This window comes from Haemaphysalis longicornis, unplaced genomic scaffold, assembly GCF_048455015.1.
Source record: "Haemaphysalis longicornis isolate Haplotype H1 unplaced genomic scaffold, Haemaphysalis longicornis Haplotype H1 scaffold_7, whole genome shotgun sequence".
Taxonomy (NCBI): Eukaryota; Metazoa; Arthropoda; class Arachnida; order Ixodida; family Ixodidae; genus Haemaphysalis; species Haemaphysalis longicornis.
Genome location: NW_027526422.1, coordinates 165,584,735 through 165,606,238, shown reverse-complemented (window position 1 = coordinate 165,606,238; position 21,504 = coordinate 165,584,735). Strand labels below are relative to the sequence as shown.

Here is a 21,504-nt window from a genome sequence, read left to right as displayed (position 1 = left end):
GAGCTTAAATGTAAGGAAAAACAGTACCTTTTGCGAACTATTTCTGGGTAGTCAATAAATACAAATACTGTGACTGTGAGAGACCCTTTTCGACTCACGTTGTTTTAAATGCGAATGCATTTCTTAGTCGAGCCGTGTCAGGCGCCGTGCGGCGTCCACGCGCCCGCAGGTGTTCTCTCTCCGCTCTCACCCCCTCTCCCATAGCAACAGCTGCGAGCGCGCGCACTCCTCCTCTCCCCTAGCAACCGGAGCAGGTGGTGCGGGCGGATCAGCGGCGAGTGAGTGGAGAGGAGGAGCGCGCTCGGGCGTGTGAGGGCGCTCGCATCGCGGGAGCTCGCCGGAGCTCCCGCGTGGGTGGGAGAGTGTAGGCGAGGGTAGGCGTGGTGCTTCGGTGCTTCTCATCTCGACGCTCGCCCCACTCTCCCACGCCCGCATGCTTCTCAAAGACCCTTTGACTGTGCACTTTACCGACCACAAGGCAGTGATCGTGGCCGTCAAGTACAACGACAACACAAACAGCTGTTAAATAAATGGTTACGCTACAAATCACCGTCTCCTCATTAATTATAAATTCCGCGCACTCTCGCGCAAAAGAAATGCATTCGCATTTCATCACGATTCTTTTCGGGGAGGTGGGGTGAATTTTTCACCATGCGATGCAAACGTCACCACAACGGGTTCACGACAACAGCTTCTTTTTTTCTGTACTCATCATCATCGACCATGCTTCGTCTACGAAGAGTCATCATCAGTCTCTAGGCTGGGTCACCATCTTGCCCCCTGCCGGCTTAGCCTTCAAAGACAGCGATTGCAGTACAAGTTATTCGCCCGATCACCATATGCTTTCTATTACAAAAATAATGTTTGGTGTTAAAAATTGTGTAAACACATGGTTTCCCAAACACAGCTCCTTAAAACACTACACTTCTGAAGGTTTTGACAAATAGGGACATTTGAATTGTTAAAGAGATATTTTTAAACCCTTGTTCTCTTAACAAGCAGTGTACAGAACACCATGCGCGTTGGTGAAAGAAAATAAAATATACAAAGTATAAATTGTAATTTGCATGTTTACCATCCAGCAATAATACCATTTATTAAATATGGCTGGTTGACGGAATATTTGGAGGTATTTTACAACAATGTTCGCCTCCCAGTGGTATTTTTGTCTTATGTTTTTTGGTTTCTCATCTGAAACGTAACAGGATGACCGCTTGGGGCTTGACTTTTGGTTTAACACTGAACCTCTTTGGAATGAAACTGGCCACTACTCGACAACGTTGTACACTGAACGAGCGAGGAACCTTATCAGGAACCGCAACAAAAGAAAGGTAATACAAAACGTTTTACCCAGACTGCCAATAGTACAGAATAGTCTGACTTGACCAGAAAGTAACAAATCACTCATACCTCCTACTTTTCTCAGGAGTGGGCCCTTGAAAGTCTTAGATCTTGTCGTTACGATGCTATCGCTACAATACTAGTCTTTTAATGTCACATTTAGGTCCTGATCTCTTTCTTTATTTGAAATTTTTCACCATGCATGCAGAGGATACACAGCCACTACGGGGTTCTTCACCGTGCGAAATTTGTACGCATACTTATGGACACGCGCATTAGGTTCGCTCAAAATTGCCTTTCAGTCAAATGTGAGAAGCGAAGCCCCTTAGAGCCTTGGGCTGTTGTAGTCTCCGATCGTCGTTATTGTTTTATGTAGTCACGGTACTAAAATACCAGGACACTCGTTGTCCGAAATATTGCGCTAGAGCGTTTCGTGGTTTCAAAGACACGATTCTTTTACAACCAAGCTGCATACCTTTATTCCCCAACGGTTTCATCTCCATGAACAAAAACGCCAAGGCGCCAAGAATACACTTACACACTGCATGCTTAGCCCCTCCCGAGGTTCCACATTTGTGGAGATGGACAGGGATGTTTTACAAAAAAAAAGGCTTTTCAAACAAGCAAAACCAGCTTACGGCCAGACGTTGCCCGAGGTCCACTTTTTTGTACTGCGTTTTTTGTAAAACCCGAGAAGTTCGAAGAAGTATTGACGAAATTCTGCGCTCCCTCTATGGTGTTTTCTTCGTGGCGTTCGCCTCCCTTGGCGGCTTTTTCTCAGAAAATAACTGTGCATTAAAGTTTTAAAGTTACCGCGTTCCACGGCTCCAAGTTTTGTGCCTCGATGCCAGAGTTGCCGTACGGTGGCGACGTGCGTGTATCGAGGAACTCAACAACAACGTCTATAGAACCGCGTTTCCCTACTCCACGAGCGTTTCAAGCGGAACGTAGAACCTACCTAGTACGATCTTTCCTTTCTGTTGTAGTTTGATTTCTTAAATGCCACCAGGAGCTATAGTAGCGCAGGAAACAGCAGTCGACTCTTTTCTTGCGGCGGCGGCTTCGAAGACAAAGCTAACACCAATAATTTTTAATTCAGTTTCGCCTCCTAAAATGGCTATTAATCGTATATACTCCGTAATTTTGAATTTGTGCGCAGCGCGAGCTCCAGTATTCTCGGATATGGCGCAAAGCTGCTCTGCTTCAGGACGTGATTGCGGGGAGAGCGAACGCACGGCGTCGCGGTACTCTGCCGTTATCTCGCAGCACGGCGCCACCACCGAAAATGTTGCTGTAAATCGTGTTTGAACCTTTCGCACAAATGTGACGTGGTTTGTATGAGCCCCGAATAAGGAGTAGGGGAAGCACATCCTGTGGTTGCCTCACTCATTGTTCAGAACAAACTCCTCAGTGCTGCCGTGCGCTGTGGCAGCACTTACTCGTTGGTTCTCTAAGAGAAGGGATGGTAAGCCTCTGCGCCGACGGTGCGAACTTCATCTCAGGAAGCAACCCTGAACTGCATCTTAGGAAGTGAACGCCAATTATGTTCGAGGGCCCGGCGGCTCGCGCTGCTACGGCGTCTATCGCGCCGCCAACCAGCATGTCTCACGGCCTCCCCCTTACACTTCCGCCAAATTTTCTTCCACTGCTCTCTTTCTCTCTTCTCCTGCCCTGTTGCGACGCCGATGCTGATGTCAATACACAGCAGCGGCCGCCGAAGTGATAGGAACTAAAATACAAGTGCAATTCTGCGAAGATATATATTCAGGCGTAATATAGGCCGTCCTTTATCCAAATGTCTTTTTTCCTAATACGCAGCACTCTTCGCCCGTCTGTCTAAAAAGGTATCTCATATAACCATGGCAGTTTCTTTCTCATGCAAACAGCCCTCGGGTAACACAGATGGGTAAACATTCCTACCAATTGCCGAAAACTTTCAACTTTTTTTATTTCTAGTCCCTGCCGTAGCCATAATGTATATTTATATTCTCTTCAATTCTGGCTTTCACTCAATCTATGCGCATTACGTTTGTTTCAGCCATTTTTTCTTTACTTGAGCCACCAGGCAGCTCACTCAGGCGTAGATGTGCAATTTGCTGCTCCCGTCGATAATATTAAGAAATTCCATTATATCGCCGAGAAAGAGCGCACAATTTACGCTGGTAAGTGAACTTTTCAGCAGAATATAAAAATTAGGATTTGTAGGTTCTTGTGGATTTTAAGAAAATCAAGGGGTGTGTTGATGTTTCAGAACACACGCGCGCAAGAATGGGCAGAGTATTTGTGGTTGGTAGGGGTGCACTTTCACAGCACCAGATGTTTAAACAATTGTGTCAATCGCTTGGGTTGTGGTTGTTGTGGTTAGTTTTTGTTGTTTTAAGAATCGTGATTTTGTCTCAAGAACGAGCGTTTGTGTTGTCTTAATAGCCATAAGAAGCATTATAGGCACTGTCGTCTTGAATCCACTGATTCAAGTGGATTCCAGCCCACTGTGGGATAACTGGCAATGCGAAGGAGGACATTGCTGCATCCGTTCCGCATAAGCATTGTGCATCGGCAATACCTATACTATTCTCCAGAAAAGATGCATCTGTGCTTGCATCCAGCATGGCATGGAACATGCAACGTGCAGCCTGGGATGACGTATCAGGTCATTACGCGCCGCTATCTTTCATCGATCCCAACTGCAAATTTAAAATGCCACCAGGACTTTCAAAGCGGGTAGAAGCGATTCTCAATCGACCAGATTTAGGGGAAATCCCCAAGGTGGAGTAAGTTTCTCTAAAGGAAAGTTTGACATCCACCTAAATGCAGCCATATGGCTACACAGGAAAGCTATACAGCTTTCTCGGAAACTTCGCAGTCTAAGAAAAATTCGTCCTGGTCTTCGAAGTTGAAGAAAAGACCAGTACGAATTTTTCTTCAACTGCGAAGTTTCCGAGAAAGCTGTATAGCTTTCCTGTGTAGCCGTATGGCTGCATTTAGGTGGATGTCAAACTTTCCTTTATAGAAGCAATTCTACATCGCATGCGGTTGAATGTCGCATACACGCGACCTCTTTAAGATAAAACAGGCTACGTCGCCACTCTGCCCACACTGCGATGTGCGAGAAACCCTGCAGCACCTGCTTTGTGAATGGGCTCGATTCAGTGCTCAAAGAGTGTCCCTCGCAGTGGCTTTGGGACTGCCGCTTTTCGTGTACATGCAGCTAAACGACGTTTTAGGACCATGGGCTTGTCCCAAAAGTGCTTTACGGGTTACGGAAGCTCTGATAGAGTATCCGCAACACACAGGTGATCTAGACCAGTCGCTTTGAATAACTCGCTGTCTCTGTGCGCATCAAGTTCTTGAACATCATCGCCATCATCTTCATCACGTCATCAACTGGCGTAGCAAGTTTGGCATTTTAACCCAGCTAACATCGCCAGACTTCATTAAAAATTGCTCTCTCTCTCTCTCCCGTCGTCTTCATCTTCCCGGGGTTGAAACACATAAAAAACTTTATTTATACAGATACAGATACACAGGATATCTTCAATTATACCGAAGGAACAGTAAACATTTCGAAAAGGGCTTTACGACTGATTTGTTCCCAGAAGCTTCCTTATCGCTCGGGATAATCTTTTAATGCTTCTTTGTGATCTTGAACTTACACATAATGCCTCTATAACCTCCAAGTATCAATGCTCTAAAGACAAATTTTTTAACCCATTCATGACCTAAGTATATGAACCTAATAACGAAACTGCACCCCAGAGAAAAACAATTAAATTACCCCGAAAAAGTCTGTAAAAACTGCTGAATCTATATGGATTAGTGAATGCGAAACCATTAAAATTGAGTTGTAGAACAGATATTCCCGTGTTGTGGATGCCACCATGTGTGACAGCTGCTAATGCGGATGCTTCACGGATCATTGCTGGGTATTCCGTTTGTGAAGTACGGGTCGTATAGAATGCGGGTCGTCGATTTAATGCACGCGGTAATGATGCTCTGCCTAAAGTGGCACCCGCCTGGTAGTCCTCAATCGTCATTTTTTTACTATCATAATCTATAATTTTCCCTTTCCGACGGTTCTTTTTTTTTACATTAATATGGCTGAGATGCTTATTCAATCTAATAGGTCAACGGGGTGTTTGGTCGGCTTATGTGGGGCCATGCTTTGTTTACTCCTCAACCAATGTATACGCCTTTTTATTACCACGCTCAAATGTGTGTGGTAGTAATGAGCCGGTCGGCACCATGACCATATAAGCCGCAGGGCACCGCTATTGTCGACGTTCACCCTTAGGATGCTGCAATTATAAATCCGGGGTGGTCCAGGGGTTCCGCACTCGCACCCTAATCACTATATCGCCGAGAGCAAACCTAATAGATTTTTGTAACTCCTTGTTTTACCATGTTTTAGGAACTTCCCCGAATAATGTGCCGTCACTTCTACGTGTGAATGACATCGTTCCTAATATTTTTTGTGCAGTCGGCCGCTTTAGTACAAAGGATGCTGTATATTCAACTTAGAAAGTTAAAAATTGTTTTTAATTGCAAGATTCGGAATTGGTTTTCGAGTTTCATGCCTTCTCATTGCTCTTTGGAACTTGAATGAATCTGCTTAGAGAACTTGTAATGTAAATGGATCGCCGTTGCAACCGCGCCTATGCAGCGCCTTGTATTAAGAGTATATGAAGCTCATACGGTAGAGAATTCAAGGCCTTCCAAGCAGTCGTTGTGATGTGCGCAATGCGAAAGCCTTAGCTTATTGTGGTATTTGGTATATTGTGGTATTTGGTATATTGTGCTATTTCTTGCGACGCAATGATTCACAGCTGCTATTATTGTAGACGCTTCAGAGTCCACCGCCGCGTAGAGCAGAACAGAAAAAGGTTTATAACAATTGCCCCGTGCAACGGTGCACTTCAGTCAACGTGCGCAATGACGTGGTGCCTAGAGTGGGACGTCTCCGGAGATAAACACGTGAACTACTAATGTCACAATTATCTTTCTGTTCTGTGTTGTTTTCTTCTATTTCGATTAGTAGGTCTCACAGTCTTGGGCAATAGCACTTTGTTCTTATGATTACGCTATTGGGAAGCGTGCTCTATTAAGTTCATACTACCGGCTACATCTACACATAGACAGTGGTGAAACCAAATCCTAAATAGCACTTGCGGTGTGACTCCTGAACGTGATGGAAAGTGACCAAAAGAGGTTCGCCCTGGCTACGCGGAACTGTGGTTCTGGGAAAGTTATGGCGAGCGTTTCCTCTCTTGTTGTTGAACTGATTGTTGACCCAATTTTCTCATAAGCAAGTTTGCAGATATTGAATCGCTTTTTGGATGAAATTAGTATGCGGAATCACCTTTTGCGCCCGTTTATTCAGAGATATATTTTAATTTTAAACCCTACAGCCATTTTTCGAGATGATGGCATAACGTCGCGGGAAGGTGAACTGCCCTTACCTATTTAAAATTGTGTCTTTGGCTTTCTCTTCCCTCTCTTCAGCCATGTTGGATACACTTGACGAATCTGTGGGTGCGGTGTTACTCGCACTCCAGGAGGAGGACATGCTCGACAATTCAATCGTGGTGTTCAGCAGCGACAATGGCGGCTCGTCATTCGGGCCTCACGCATCCCGGGGTTACAACTGGCCCCTCCGGGGAGCCAAGTTTGCCCTCTGGGAAGGCGGCACACGGGTACCAGCTTTTATCTGGTCTCCGCTGCTCGCGAAGAACCGTCGAACGTCGAAGCAGCTGATGCATGTCACAGATTGGCTGCCGACGCTCTACCGGGCTGGTGGTAAGCACTGAATTGAAAATGAGAGATGTTTGCCCTGACCCCTACATATGAGGTATGCACCTCCCTTCTTTCGATTCTGTGTTGCAATACACAAATAGTTGCACCAATCACCTTGATAAGAGTTCGGAAAATAAATGCAATGTGTATGCAATGTGCATGCAATGCAACGCACCAATGTGCGAGGATATTGACGGAAGGCCAAAGTTGCAGTCGACACGTCTATCAGCAAATTATCTAGTTTCACAAAATTGCATTCCCAACGAACAACCGAGAAAATACTGAACGAAGTAACTCCCAACAGAATAGTGGCACCCACTTTTTTATTGGTACAGCTTGTATTTATTCCACACTATCACCCATATATGCCACTACCCCTGTGTTGTAAGAATGTAAACTGCACGGAGAACATTTTTTTGTCATGCCTGACAAATGTAAAGACGTGCTGCAACCCGTTCATGCATAGCTCTCACGCGATTTATGCATCGGTTTTACGGCAAATCTGCATGACGGGAGCAGACGGCTTTCTTGGAAACACCACATCACCTACCTGGTTTCGGAAGAAAATTATTTAAATGCGATAAAAGAAAACATGTCTTCCTGTAGCTCATACCACGCAAACAATGTGCGGATGTATCTGATTAATGTGGTGCTGGCTCTGCAAACATGTTATGGTAAAGTACTTTGGACTCCCGCCCAAAAATACACGTCTGTGTTCAACCTAGACTGCTCAGACACTTTGAGATCTTTGTAAATTTCCAAAAAGTATCGCTAACTGAGCGCAGCAATATTTAGAGAGGAATTGGTTGTCTCTCAATGAGCTTCACGACTAACAGTACTTTAGCAGAGTTTACCTAGCAAATGCACAAGCAATCGTTTCTGCCCCATTCTCTCTGCCTTCCCGTGTTTGAAAAAATACGCATAACGTAAAACGCGGTCGTACCAAAACTAGGAAAGATTGCGAAAAAGGTGCCTATATATGTATGTTGCAGCGCGTTTTGAAAGAGCGGACAGTTTGTAGTGGTTTCATTTCATAATCGGGGGAGCTCTTGTGGGCAGGCCGTGATTAAACCGTTGCAACAAAGGGAATATTTGTAGCCATGCAACGCTTCTAACCCGGCCCAAAGCATTCGCAGTGTTGCTATAGTTTACCGCAAAGAACCTGACAATATGACAAATAAAGTCACGCAATTTAGTTTGACCCCTTGCATTTATCTACTATCGTGTTCCTTGTTCTCGTGGGCAAGCTACCCCTTTTTTCAAGCAGTTTGTCGTCTACAATGAAAGATGCATTGCCTGCATTAACAATGTTTCAGTTGATATCAAATAAAACACGCCGCGGTAGCTCAGTGGATGAGGCGTTGTGCTGCTGAACACGAGAACGCGGGTTGTATTGCCAGCCGCGGGGGCCGCTTTTACGACGGAGGCAAAAAAATCCCCCCACCTCCCCGAAGGGGATCGTGCGGAAATGCGAATGCATTGGGTGCACCGAATTCTTCTTTGCGGTATTGTTGCCGCGAGGGATTCGACTTCACCGACTTCCATCGCTATCAAGGCGCAAGTCGGCAAGCAGTCACGGAGAGAGGCGCGCGCTCCCTGCATTTATATGCGCAGCGAGCGGAGAGGGGTAAGCGGAGAGGAGAGAGAGACCCGCGCCAGCCCGCGCGCGAGCTCTCTCTCCGCCCCGAGCACCGCGATGCGAGCGCCCTCACACGCCGAGCGCGCTCCTCCTCTCCACTCACTCTCCGCTACTCCGCCCGAGCTCCGCGATGCGAGCGCCCTCACACGCCGAGCGCGCTCCTCCTCTCCCCTTGCCCTCCGCTACTCCGCACCTGCTCCGGTTGCTAGGCGCGCGCCACAGCTGTTGCTAGGCGCGCGCCGCTCAACGACGCAAGACAACCTGCGGCTAAGAAATGCATTCGCATTTAAAAGCAAAACCGCCCGTGTGTACGAGATTTCGGCGCACGTGAAAAATCCCCAGGTTGTCCAAATTAATCCGGAGCCCTACACTACCGCGCGCCTCATCGGCTGCGTTGCTCGGTGTGTTAAACCGTACAATCAATCATTGATATCAAATAAAGGCGCGGAACGCTTATTTCCTTAAAGGTCAGTACTAACGCGACATAGTCATCGCAGGCACCATCAGCAGCAAACTGAAATTTGTTTACTTATTGCAAAAACTCGCACGTTCATATCTGGTATGCAAAAAATACGTGCCCTAATCAGGCGTACCTGGCTGCGTAGCTATACAATGCCTCGGAAAGATTACTCGCACGTTGAACAAAGTTATTTCCCTTGTAAAATCCGAACAGACATTTCAATGGCTGTAAATACAGTCTTAAAAAAACCGCAACGTGAAACATACTGAGGCACGTGTATACAACTGCAGGGTGGATTAAACGGCACAGCGCGTTTGTGTACACAGCCGATCGAATGCGTACATGTTTCGGATTTTGATTTACAGTACAGTGCGCATGATACTCTTCTAGTTGAGTACAAATTTTGCGGGGGCTATGCCCTCTTTCTTTAGGGGCTTAGAAATTGGAGTAGAGTGCGCTTGATACTCGTTTAGTTGAGTACAAATTCCACGGGGGCTGTGCCCTCTTTCTGTAGGGGAATAGAAATTGGAGTAAACTGCGCATGATACAACTATACGCCTCGAGATTCGCGATCGCTGCGCCGCCTGCCGCCGCTTCTCCGCGGCGTTTGCGGGATTAGCGCTGCGTGGCTGATAAGTGGTCACGCAGTGTTTTGGTTCTCTTTCGCTTCTCTTTGCCTTTCCGCGCACTAAACAAATTGTTATGGTGACGTCTGTAAGCTAACTGCACGTTTAGGATGCTTAAAAAAACAGCTGCGTCTTGGTAGAGCGCTCGAACGCCAACAAGAGCTACCCGGGGAGGCGGTTCTGCGCGCTTCTTGGCCGCTCTTGCGGTCGTCGGCGACGGCAGCAGCATCTCACCGCTGTCACCTTCGAACACGTCAGCACAAGTGAATTCTATTTATTGTCACCTCGTTTAGACCTGACATTGGCACTGTAAGAGGTTGGTTCGTTTTGCAGCGCAGAAAACAAATGCGGCTTTGCTTCGAATACGTACGTCGTAGAAAAATATGTTTCGGGGATGTGATAACCCAATAGCTGACAAAAACTTGTGCCTTTTATTAGAATATAAGGCACGCGAAAATGTTAAGTACACTCAAAGGCTGTGCATTGTCAGATATGTGCCCACTCATGTCTTATAGTAAGAACCAAGGTATATGTTAATGAAACCACGGGAAAATGAATGGTCTGCAAGTCAGGAATAAATAGAATAGTCGTGCGGGAATAAAAACAAAACGAGAGCAGCTTCTGAAATGCTAAAGACGTTTGTTTGAGCAAGGTAGTATTCACCAGACCAACTAGATGCGAAATGCACTGATATTTCGCTAGACAATGGGGGGGGGGGGGGTGTGGAGGAGGACGCTCAACTATCGTTGTTTACAAATGCGGAGCGAAATCAACGAATGAACGTTTTAATAATCACACACAAGCTGCGTGTTCACTTTTCGTTTGTTTTTCGCCTTCAACGAATGGCTGATCACTCGGCGGACGCATTTTTTGAAGAATACAGGGTAGGCAGTTCACAAGAAATACGAGGTGTCGTTGAAAGAGTTGATTGATTGATTGCAGGGTTTATCGCGCTGACGCAACGGAGACGATGAGGCACGCCGTAGTGGAGGGCTCCGGATTAATTTTGACCACCTGGAGATCCTTAACGTGCGCCAAAATCTCGTACACACGGGCTCGTTGGAAGAGTGTCATATCTGATAAGGGTCTCTGATTTAGGTTTATGCTACATTCTGCAGTCTCTCTGTGTCATACGACGATGTTTCGAAGAAGAGTTTGGTCGCGGACGCGGATTACTCTATAAGCCCATCTTCGCGCTTCTCGTGGAGGATAAATGTACCAGATGATTCTTTGCGAGCGCTCACCTCGGGACAAGACGACCCAGCATTAAAGGGACACTGAAGTGATATGTAAACATTGCGGGATTACTAGCGCAAATTGTAGTCCGGAGTCCCCAGGCCATGTTTCGACCACTCTAGACGCGTTTACGCGATTTTATTTAGTAGAAAAACTAATTCGAAAACGCTGTCCTCCTCTCTTTACGCTCGCCCATTTTCTGTGGCGTTTTCGTGTGACGTCAGGAGGGGATGAGCTGGCAATTGGCTGCGCCACGGCTGCGCTACTGCACGGCTACCCGGCCGACAGAGTCAGTCGGCCCAGCGTTTCGTCCGCCGGCCGCCGGCGGGTCGTCGCAATCAAGGAGGTTAAAAAAAAATTGCTTGGTCGCAATTCGTTCGCTTAGTTGAAACGAAGCCAGGACACGTTTGTGAATGGAAGAATGTGCCTTTCTTTACTTGGTTTGTTTGTACACTGTATCTAGCTCCAGGTCAAGGTCGCTTCACAAAAGCGCTGCACATGCGACGCTTCGCTGACTGGTACGCCAGTAGGAAAATATAAGGCCTCTTGAAGGCGGGAGAAGAGTCAGCGAAGTCAATATAGGTACTAAGCAAATAAAATCAACTGATATTTTTACCGTACAGCGTAAAACTAGGGCGCGGGAAGCACTTTTTTGCGCTGGGCGAACAAGCACAGCGGTCAGCAGCACGACTACGCATCTGCGAACGCTTTTCCGTCTACGAAATGCAATTGGTAGACGTGAGCTACTGTGGAAACTCGGGCGACGCTTACTGCACGATCGCAGTACAACAAATAGTCACCTAAGCGGCTTGAAATGCCAAAACTAAATAAAAGTGTAAACCGGTTGTACAATATATACCCTATATTAGCGAGCCATTCCCGTCCCGCTCCGTGGCCTAGCAGTCTGGGGCGCTAGGAATTCACCCCGAATGTTTTGCGAGTCACGAGTTCGAATCCCCGCGGGTATGTGCTTTTTTTTGTGTAAGTTAACTTTTTTGTTTTCCGCCGATGTTTTCTATATTGAGTTCACCTTTTTTGGGGCCGCAACGTTCATGTCTACACGAACTAGTTCACAAAACGCGCGCAGGCTGGCACTGCCGCGCTAGCGAGTTCTCGTTGGCGTGCTGTTGCCATAAGCACCGACTGCTTGCAGGCAGTGGGCACAGGCCAAAATGAACAGACCCTTGGCCTGGTGCGAACACGCTTTTTACGATACAGGCATGAGGGAGGCAAGCTCCAAATATGGGGGAAAAGCGCATGACATTTGCGTGTCTGCGGGTACGCGGAGGGCGTCCATGCACTGCGTAGGTCTTGGCTAGTGAATGCTACGACTACAAGCCGTCCTGGGAGGCTTATCTTGTGCATTTTACAGCCGACAACATGGCAGAAGCGCGGTATGATGATTACTGAGATATGGAGAATGCCCATCCAACAAAGCCATTGGTTATGTTTTACAGAACCGAAACCGAAACCGAAACTTGTGTGATTGCTAACCTTGGGCATCGTCCAATCACGGCGCCCCTCCTCTCAACGTCACAGCCTTAGTTGGTGCGGCCGCCGCAAACCGCGCATGGTAGTTTTTCTTCTTTCGCGCTTTGTAAAATAATTACCGATTTGTCAACCGTATAAACGATGAAAAGTGTGCTAATTTGAGCCAGTCTACGCAGTGCAAGCAAAAACGGGGCTTGACAAATTCACTTCAGTGTCCCTTTAAATTTGTCGTCGTGTGCTGACTCCGGAGTGTAATTTTGCATTATTCATCGTACTTCTTTGGTACAATGTTTGCGAAATTTATGCCGCATTGGCTTTTTCAGGTTACTGATCAATATCTGATATGTGATATTGGCAAGCGTAACTTGCGTGCTGTCAGGTATGAGTGCTCCGCTGCATTTTGAAGTGCACAAAGTCGATTTACATCATAGTGTGTATGGCCGCAACATGACCATCGGAGCAAACACTGTCATTAAATTTCAGGGCAGCAGATTGCAATCAGCTGCATGCAAATGTTCGTTTCAGGACGCCGGCCTGTGACACACGCCCTGCGCTCATATAGATCTTTCTAAGATCGCGTCATAAACGCTTATACTCTCGTGAACACACCAGGCTTGCAAACAGAGTGCCTGCTCCACGTTATTCGGTATTTCGAACGCGGACAAGCGGTAAATCGCTGTCTTGAACGAGTCCCAAAAGCAACGGCGACAGGGGGGAGCGGGCCGGGGACTCCCGCGCCTGCTTTCGAAACGGGCCGCTCGGGGGATTTCAGTGGCGCCCCTACAGGCCGCGCTCGAGGCGTATAGTTGAGTAGAAATTTCACGGAGGTTATGCCCTCCTTCTTACGGGGATTAGAAATTGGAGGATAATGAAAAAGACTGCATAGCAAGCTCAATGACTTTCAGGTCGACTACGTAATACCAGAATCCTTCATTGAAGGACTCTGGTAATACCTTCAAACGCTTAGTGAATGTTAAAGGTGTAGGACTCGCTCTTCGAAACTATATATATTTTTTATGGGTGAAATGTCTTTTTTAGTCTGGATGTTTGATAAGGCAAATTTTCTAAAATGCGCTTAGCGCTTTTACCTCTGCACCGTGTATACCCCGCCCTATATTTTGATTTCTGTTTAGGCAGAACGCGTTGGATGGGCTCTATAAAAAGTATTACATATCCGAGGAGGAGGAGGCGCAGGACGAGAAAACTTTATTCCAGCAAGTGGTCAGAGAAGCGCGGTGGCCACCGGCCTAAGGCTGGTAGCGACTTTGGTAGCTCTTTTGAGCAGGACTTCTTGTGTAGACCGGTCGGAGCTACCCAACGCCTCCCTCCACTGCTCGCTGCTGGTGATTAGAGGGAAGGGGTCTTGGGGGCACTGCCATATGGAATGACTTAGTGAGGCATGCTCCCCACACAGGGGGCATGCTGACGAAGGGAATTCTGTCGGATGGATGTGGTGGAGGCGAGCTCTGCTTGGGAAGGTGTCCGTTTGCAAGAGCCGCCAAATACGCGCCTGGCTTATCGTAAGGGATGGATGAGGCGGGGCAAATTGTCGACGCGAGAGGCGGTAGTGCTCTGTTATGTCATTAAATGTGATCAGTCGATCTCTGGCGGAGCGCGCCCCGTGGTGAGGAACGATACTCACGCCGGCTCGGTGTGTGAGTTAGGAGCCATAGCATATCCGACACCTCATACTTTTTTTACAATAAGTCGCAAAATGTACTCTACCTATACAAAAATAAAATACATTTTTACCGTATAACCCGATTAGCACGACCCACCGGTGTTGCAGTATTGAATAACCTTGCTTTACTATATTTTGTCTAGAGGCTGCTTTACGTGCCGTGTACGATTATTAGGTTCCATATGTGGCGAAGTTCCTAACTGCGTACTCCCAATAATTTATAAAATGTAAAAACATTAAAAGCTCGTATTCTGCTTGGCTGCCATATTATGACAGGATACCGAAATGAGAAGCCGAAACAGCTGAGGAGCAACAATATTGATGTGTTTAGACATATGTGAAGACATTGTATGCAAACAGAATATTTTTATTACCTTTAAATGGACAACCGCTACTTTATGTACCTGCTCATTTCGTGAAATATTATCTACGTTGTTGAGCATTAGCTGGATGGATAGAAAACATTCAGAACCGATGCATGCATTGCAGTTCGATGGGTGATCCACCCTTTTTTAGACACCAATTACATACAACAAAGTTACAAGTAGTCGGATGTAAAACATTCATTTATATAGTTTTTCATTTCACTTTGGAAAAGCGACCATGACTACTTGATGCATCGGCTATCCACCAAACTTTGCACCTCAGTATTCACCGTTCGTATTTACAGGCGGAAACGTAGCAAAGATCGGACGTCACCTTGATGGAATTGACATGTGGCGCCATCTGTCTTTGGACTTGCCGTCACCAAGAACTGAGATGTTGTACAATATAGACCCTATCGAAAATACATCAGCGATTCGTCATGAAAATTACAAGCTCCTGCTAGGCATTTACGCTGATGGAAAGTTTGACGGTCGCTTCAAGACAACCGGAAATCCACGGGCAGGCAACGACTTCGACGACCTCATGGCAAACTCATCTGTTGCGCACGTGCTCAGGTAAATATTCTGCATGCAGCCGAATAAACATTTTCGGTGCTTATGTTGCAAACATTGCTCGACGAAGTTGCAGGAACAGTGAAGAGCATTGAAGATGTACAGTCAAAAATAAATGAAACGCGAACTCTAAAATATGAACCAGAACAGGGAAGCAGCGCGACTGCTTCCATGCAAGTAAAATTGACGCGTGGCTTAACTACAAAGACAAAGTTAGAAAGTATGGCTCTGGAATTACGCCAATAGCGCAACATAATTGAACCTTCACGAAGAGTACTTTTCAAGTCGGCGCGTTCTAGTTCATTATTTCGTGTTCGCATTGCATTTGTCAATCACTGTACGTATATCGTTGGCACTTTTGCATTGTGGGTAAGGTTACAAGTCTGAAACTGCTCAAAGTATCGAATCACCCATACGCACTCCGTAAGTGCAGCACTGATACTCTTACGCGGGTTTATTGTCTGCTACTCTAAATAAACACCGGCTCAATTTCTGGTAGTGTACCTCGAATACGTTTCGCAGCACCCACTTTTACAAAGCAAAATTATTCTGTCGGATACTACGTACTTCAATATGTTCCCAGTTGTTACGCCACTGCGTTGTCTGAATAAAATGCTTTTAAAGGGTATTCCTGTTCCCATTCATCGACCCTATCACCTTCATGTGTTCTGTGAGCTTTTTACAAAACAAGCTAACAAATGAAAGTCGTGTACCTCGTGACTGCGCTCTACCATTATTAAAACTTACCCTCTCCAAATGCATCATCGTCCTGGCTACGTCCCGTTAGTCTTTTTCAAACCCCCCCTCCCCCCAACCATTCAGCGGAATGTGGCCACTTTCTTACCTTTTTTTGGGATGTTATTGTTGTGCTTCATCATACAGTGTGCGGTTAACACGGAATTATTTATGCACAGCTTTTCATTTTGCCTGCTTCTCAACACGGTGGAGGTCTCGTCGCTTTCACATCGAAGGAAACAAATCCGAGGAATACTAACGGACATAACACTGCTTCTCGAATTTCCCCCTGCACCCTGATAAATTGAAACACGAAGCATTGATTCAACACTGCATAGTGTCAGGTGTTAAACTTGATTATTTTGCTCACATTGACGTCTCGTCTCTTCAGTGTATGAATTCCAATTCTATTTCGTTAACTTCTCGACAACGGTAAGTGAGTAAAGACCTCCGCAAACCCGCTTCCTATTAGAAAGCAGACTTGCGTCTGTTTTTAAGAGCTTCTTACTATTGTGGACAAATTTTAGATCTAATACTGTTGCTTGGGGCATTTGTGGCTGTTTCATTTCCAGGTCGACACTCAGAAAGTTGGGCTCGTTGCCCAACATCGAGTAAAAGGAGTAATTTTGGAAATACTCAGTCCGTGCCTTTAAACCGACAGCACGCTACTTAGGTTCCTCTGTTGCCGGAAAAAGAGAATCACCGCGTGCAGTTTAGTATCTAGCCCTATATTTATCTTACTGTGGGCTCCACCCCCCCCCCCGCCCCACCGACCCTGTAGAAACGGGGAACTGAAGTTTCCTGTCATCTGAAAACTTTTGAATATATAAAGTAATTCTATGATTATTTATCGATCTGGAAATCGAATCGTTCAGTCGATACACCACCGTTTCTATCGCCCGAAACCTTCCCGTTTTTCTATAACTAACGCAGGTTGTATACAGTGACGCTTGTGCGTACAAAAGACGCTACTGGCACCAGGTACTTATAAAGTATCCTAGCTTGCGGGAAAAGGTATCGGTTGATGTTAGGTGCACGAGAAATGTATTAAATATTCTTGCTGTAACGGCAGCATTTCTTCCCACACACTTTTATTCGAAATGGCTGATTCCACATTATTTATCTTCGTTGTGAACCAGTCGCCACTATTTACTAAAATTCCATTACATGAAATATTTCCCGCATTCTATTGATTTTTTACGTAGGAGGATAGATATTCTACACTTAAACTGTAATTACGTGTATTTTATTGAAGACTTGTACGCCTCAACGCCAATAACGTGTATTTTATTTAGGACGCTCGACTGTTTGGCACTGACTGAGTACAAGTTGACAAGTGGGTTTTTGACTATGCTGAACAGAAACCTTTTTGTACGTGGTACCGCATGTACAGATACTGTCTTGCATAATGATTTGAACTGTTTTAGACCGTTGTCTATATTGTGCGGCATATAGCTGAACAACCAAATTAGTTCAAATGTAGGCTCCCAACTATAAGAAAGCACACCATTAATTGAAGTGATGAACACAAAGAAGCCCTAGACTAAAATAACTTCACAAACCAATGATATAAAACAAAACCTCGCCAATCTATTTACATCAGCCAATACCTGTACTTACTAATAGGTAGTTTCCCATTATGTCTAGCTTTATTTATCGACGGCTATATTGAAACCGGTTCTTTTCCTCATTGATAAAAATATTTACTGCCTGCGCCGTCACTCAAACGCCAACACTTTGTTCGTGGCCATTTCGTTGGCCTGGAATAAACCTCCGGCCGCAGCGCCAGCCATGATCGAAGGGTATGCTGAATTAAAGCTCAAGGCAGCGCTATGAAGAATTCTTTTCTGTTTTGAAAAATACAAAAGCATCGCATTTAATCTCACCCTTGGCGTTCTTGTGTCTCGTGTCCTACATCATAAAAGGAAATCACAAAATTTTCTTCACTGCGAGAAACCTCAACCTCCCAATGAACGGCACTATTGGATTAGGACGCTTCAAGTTTAACAACAAACTGTTTTACGATGCGCCCAGTTTGCCCAAGTCAGTATCGCTGCTATAGGACAACGGATGTTTGGTTTTACATCAAACCAAGATACAAAGATTATTTTTTATATCTCAAAAATTAAGGTAGTAGTGTTGGTGCAAGTAAACCTGCCGTTTCATGCACCATCTTTTCGAACAAACCCAGGCGCTTTTACGGAGTCCATCACCTCAAGTTCCCACAGAATTGGCGTCAGCGTGCCACTGTAGATTGCGGTCAGGAAGGAGAGCAGGACTCATATTTCTTTATTGGACAACCGCCGTATCTATTTGACGTGGCGAAAGACCCGTGTGAGCTGCACAACCTGGCCAGCACTCACCCAAAGGTAAAAAATTAGGAAGCGGATTGGGGCGTAAAGTTGCAGTGGTGTATGAGTACCTAATACGGTGTTAATTGTCGTGAGTTTTGTGCCGCAACAAGGTCACACCCTCATGTATGAAGGTATTCTGAAGAAACGTTAGTGCTACATTGTGCTTCCATTATCAGGACGAGGTCAGTGGGATCAATATGTGTGAATGAATCAAAAATGAAATCCTACGGCCCCCGTAATCCTAATTCCTGGTGACAAGTTTTATGTTCGGTCGGGGTATACGTAGTTAAAGTTGGTTGCTTTTCCATATTATTCAAATGTGGACAGGGTGCAGATTCGAGACACAGAGACTGACCACTTCAATTCTCGCCGGGCGCCGCACTTATTGTCGCCTTCATACACCTTTGGCCACCTACCCTACGCGGGATCCCGCCTAATATCTGCGGCTTCACCAAGAAGGGCTGCTCAGTAGCATGTTCACGAGGATACCAGCCATATCTAAATTCCGCTAAATGAATAACTGTTTCAATATGAGCCACATTTTAAAATTTCTATGTTTATATAATCTTGTTAGGTGGCAGGAACCTGTTTTATAATGTTTGAAGTACTAGATGTACTGTTGGGGGCGGCGGGGATGGTGATTACAGCAATTGGCCAAAACTAACTAGCTCACCTTCGCTGCATTGCGCGGTGACAACCAGCGAGCCTTTGCTGCACTTGCCACTGAAGTAATCATGGATGAGTGGTCTGAACTACAGCCTAAATCGCAGATTCCCCTCGAAACGAAGCTTTCATTTGGGAGACGGAGGATATATATTCACGTATTGGAACTCCATTGCATCAAAGGTGCTCTATACCAGCTGCACCGCAATCTGGCCTACTGGTAGATTACACAAACTAATACCAGACTCTTACCAGAAAGCCACGGAAGCAGTCACAAAACACACCATCCCATGCGGCCTCCAATGTATTCTGAGAACCTCGAGCGCATCTTTGTCAGACACAAGAAGCACGGCAGGCATCTATACCTTATGGCGATACAATAACGCCCGCGGTAAGCGACATACCCGCCATTCCTAGCGGTGCTTATATTGAGACCTCATGTGCACTAAGGTTGTGGAAGAACGCTAATCCCTTAATGTGTCAACCACGGCACTTCGAAAATTACGAGCATGGTGAGCCGAGTGACAAAGCGACACAATGGGTAGAAGGCGCTACATGAGATGACTGGCGCAAGGACTGGTAGCCGGCTGCGTGCTCTTCTCAGCACCTTACCAACGAAGGCGCTCATTTCCGTTACCGTATGTTGTGTCGCATGGGCTGTGGAACCTAGCGCTTGTCATCGGCAGGTTTGGAGCCGCTACACAAAACGGCCAATTGGCAATGCTGACTCCAGTTTTTTCTCTGATTGCGAATTTACTTTCTTTCGCAATATATTATTGCGGAAGTTCCACTCCTTTAGGAATTTATTTCATGGTCTGTTGTGAACTTGGCCGCTTCTCTTCCACTGACTGCATCGGCTTCAATTGGGTTTACTGTGGAAGGTTCAATGAATAAATTAACTAGTGGATGTAAATACAGAAATAGATAAATTTCTTCCAGTTCCCCTTCCCCAGGTAAGGTGTAATGTGTCTTCAATAGAGGCATTCTCACGCCAATGCGTTCGCTGATAAAGCCCAGTTGCTAAAGCAGACAGGACGCTTAATGCCAGGTCACATATGCCCAACTGTCAGCCAGCCAGATGATATGATATTTTCCAAACCCCTGTTTACTTTATCGAGGATGGGCAATTTTGTAACATGAGCGCAAATAAAATGATTGCAAATAATCTTGGGCGTACCTAAGGAGCCATACTGTATACACACTACTAGTATTTCCACATTTGCTCGGCAATTACGCATCTAAGAGTGCGGCTATTTTCTAACCAGGCAGTAAATGACTTTCTCAGAGAGCAGTTATGTTGAACACCCGGCTCGGTGGCTCCGTGTTTGAGACAGTGTGCCGCGGATCCCTAGAACACGTATTGCCAGCGGCAATTCTTTCACATCGAGTTGTAAAGCAAACCAAAATCCTGTGTCGATTTCCCCGCCCGTCAGACATTTGCAGGGGTTACACATGAATGGTAGCCCCCCTCTCCCCACCCAGCGACGCGCCTCATTGCTCAAGGTAGCTTCAGCGTTTTAAATAGCGAAAGGTGGATTTTCATATGTGGGATAAACCAAAATTCTGTTTCATTATTCCAAAATACCGGAGTGGTGCTCACACCCTTGCGCCATCTACTACTGTTCACTTTTACAGAGGAGCAAAATAAATTACCCATTTTTGTAAATTGAGTACGGTTCACAAGCTGTGTTTGATTCGTACTAATTTTTGTGCAGGATTTAGAGAAACCTTTCTCTTTGGAGACTTCTCTACTGGACATTTCTAATGACTGAGCTCATGGAAAAGAGAAATACTGAAGTTTTTTGTTTTGTATACTACATATTTATGCTTTGAAGAGTGGTTCATTTTCGCTTTCGATCCTTTATTAATACGTGCAGTTGGTTGCCACTCTGGAAAAGAAGTTGTGGCGCTACGCTGCGACAGCAGTTCCGCCGGAGAACCTACCAGCAGATGAGAACGGCTACCCAGAAAACCTCAACGGAACATGGGCGCCATGGATGTAACGATTTGTCGTCCTCGGAAAAGATGGGACTGGTTTTACCTATCTCAACCAAAGCTGCATGGTACCCGCACTGAAAGATTCGCCAAAAAACAGCGTTTTGTACAGAAGCTGCGAGATTGACTCTCTGCAAATTTTACGGAATAAACTTTTGTTTGTCGCCAACTGTTTGGTGTTTCATGGTATTTTTAGCGTTTACTGCAGAGCAAGGGCGAAATAAAATTTTGGAAACATTTAAAATTTTAAGAAAGTTGAAACTAAGCGTAGTCATTATCGCCTTCTTTGTCGTCAGCGTCACACAACTGGTGTCCAAATGACCGCAGCTGGAAAGTGAATAAAACACGCTTTAATTCATGTCGGATCTTAAAACGTGTCTCCAGGGCAGGAAACCAGTGCTTTTCCAAAGCGCTAATTGGGCACCCTAGCCGAAGGAGGTCAGTGGGGAAAATACTTCATGGCGCAATTAATTACCGCCGACGGCTACGAGGGGGGGGGGGTGGCTAGCGCGTGCTCGTTCATGGCCCGTTGTACATAGATCATCCATGTAAATA

The 21,504-nt window shown here is 45.8% G+C and overlaps 1 protein-coding gene across 2 annotated transcripts in view; it reads left to right on the top strand.

Moving 5' to 3' along the window:
- The window catches only part of LOC144145440 (arylsulfatase B-like), a 56,014-nt gene extending 34,927 nt beyond the window's left edge, over window positions 1-21,087 (top strand). The window contains exons 8-13 of one of the 2 annotated variants that reach the window (XM_077677063.1): window positions 1,206-1,331; window positions 3,380-3,503; window positions 6,841-7,134; window positions 14,935-15,205; window positions 18,129-18,306; window positions 20,832-21,087. In XM_077677063.1, the coding sequence (XP_077533189.1) occupies window positions 1,206-1,331; window positions 3,380-3,503; window positions 6,841-7,134; window positions 14,935-15,205; window positions 18,129-18,306; window positions 20,832-20,957 (1,119 nt within the window). In that variant the 3' untranslated portion in view covers window positions 20,958-21,087. The remainder of the gene's footprint in view (window positions 1-1,205; window positions 1,332-3,379; window positions 3,504-6,840; window positions 7,135-14,934; window positions 15,206-18,128; window positions 18,307-20,831) is intronic. The other variant, XM_077677064.1, reaches the window with a different exon arrangement.
- Window positions 21,088-21,504: the final 417 nt, after the last annotated feature.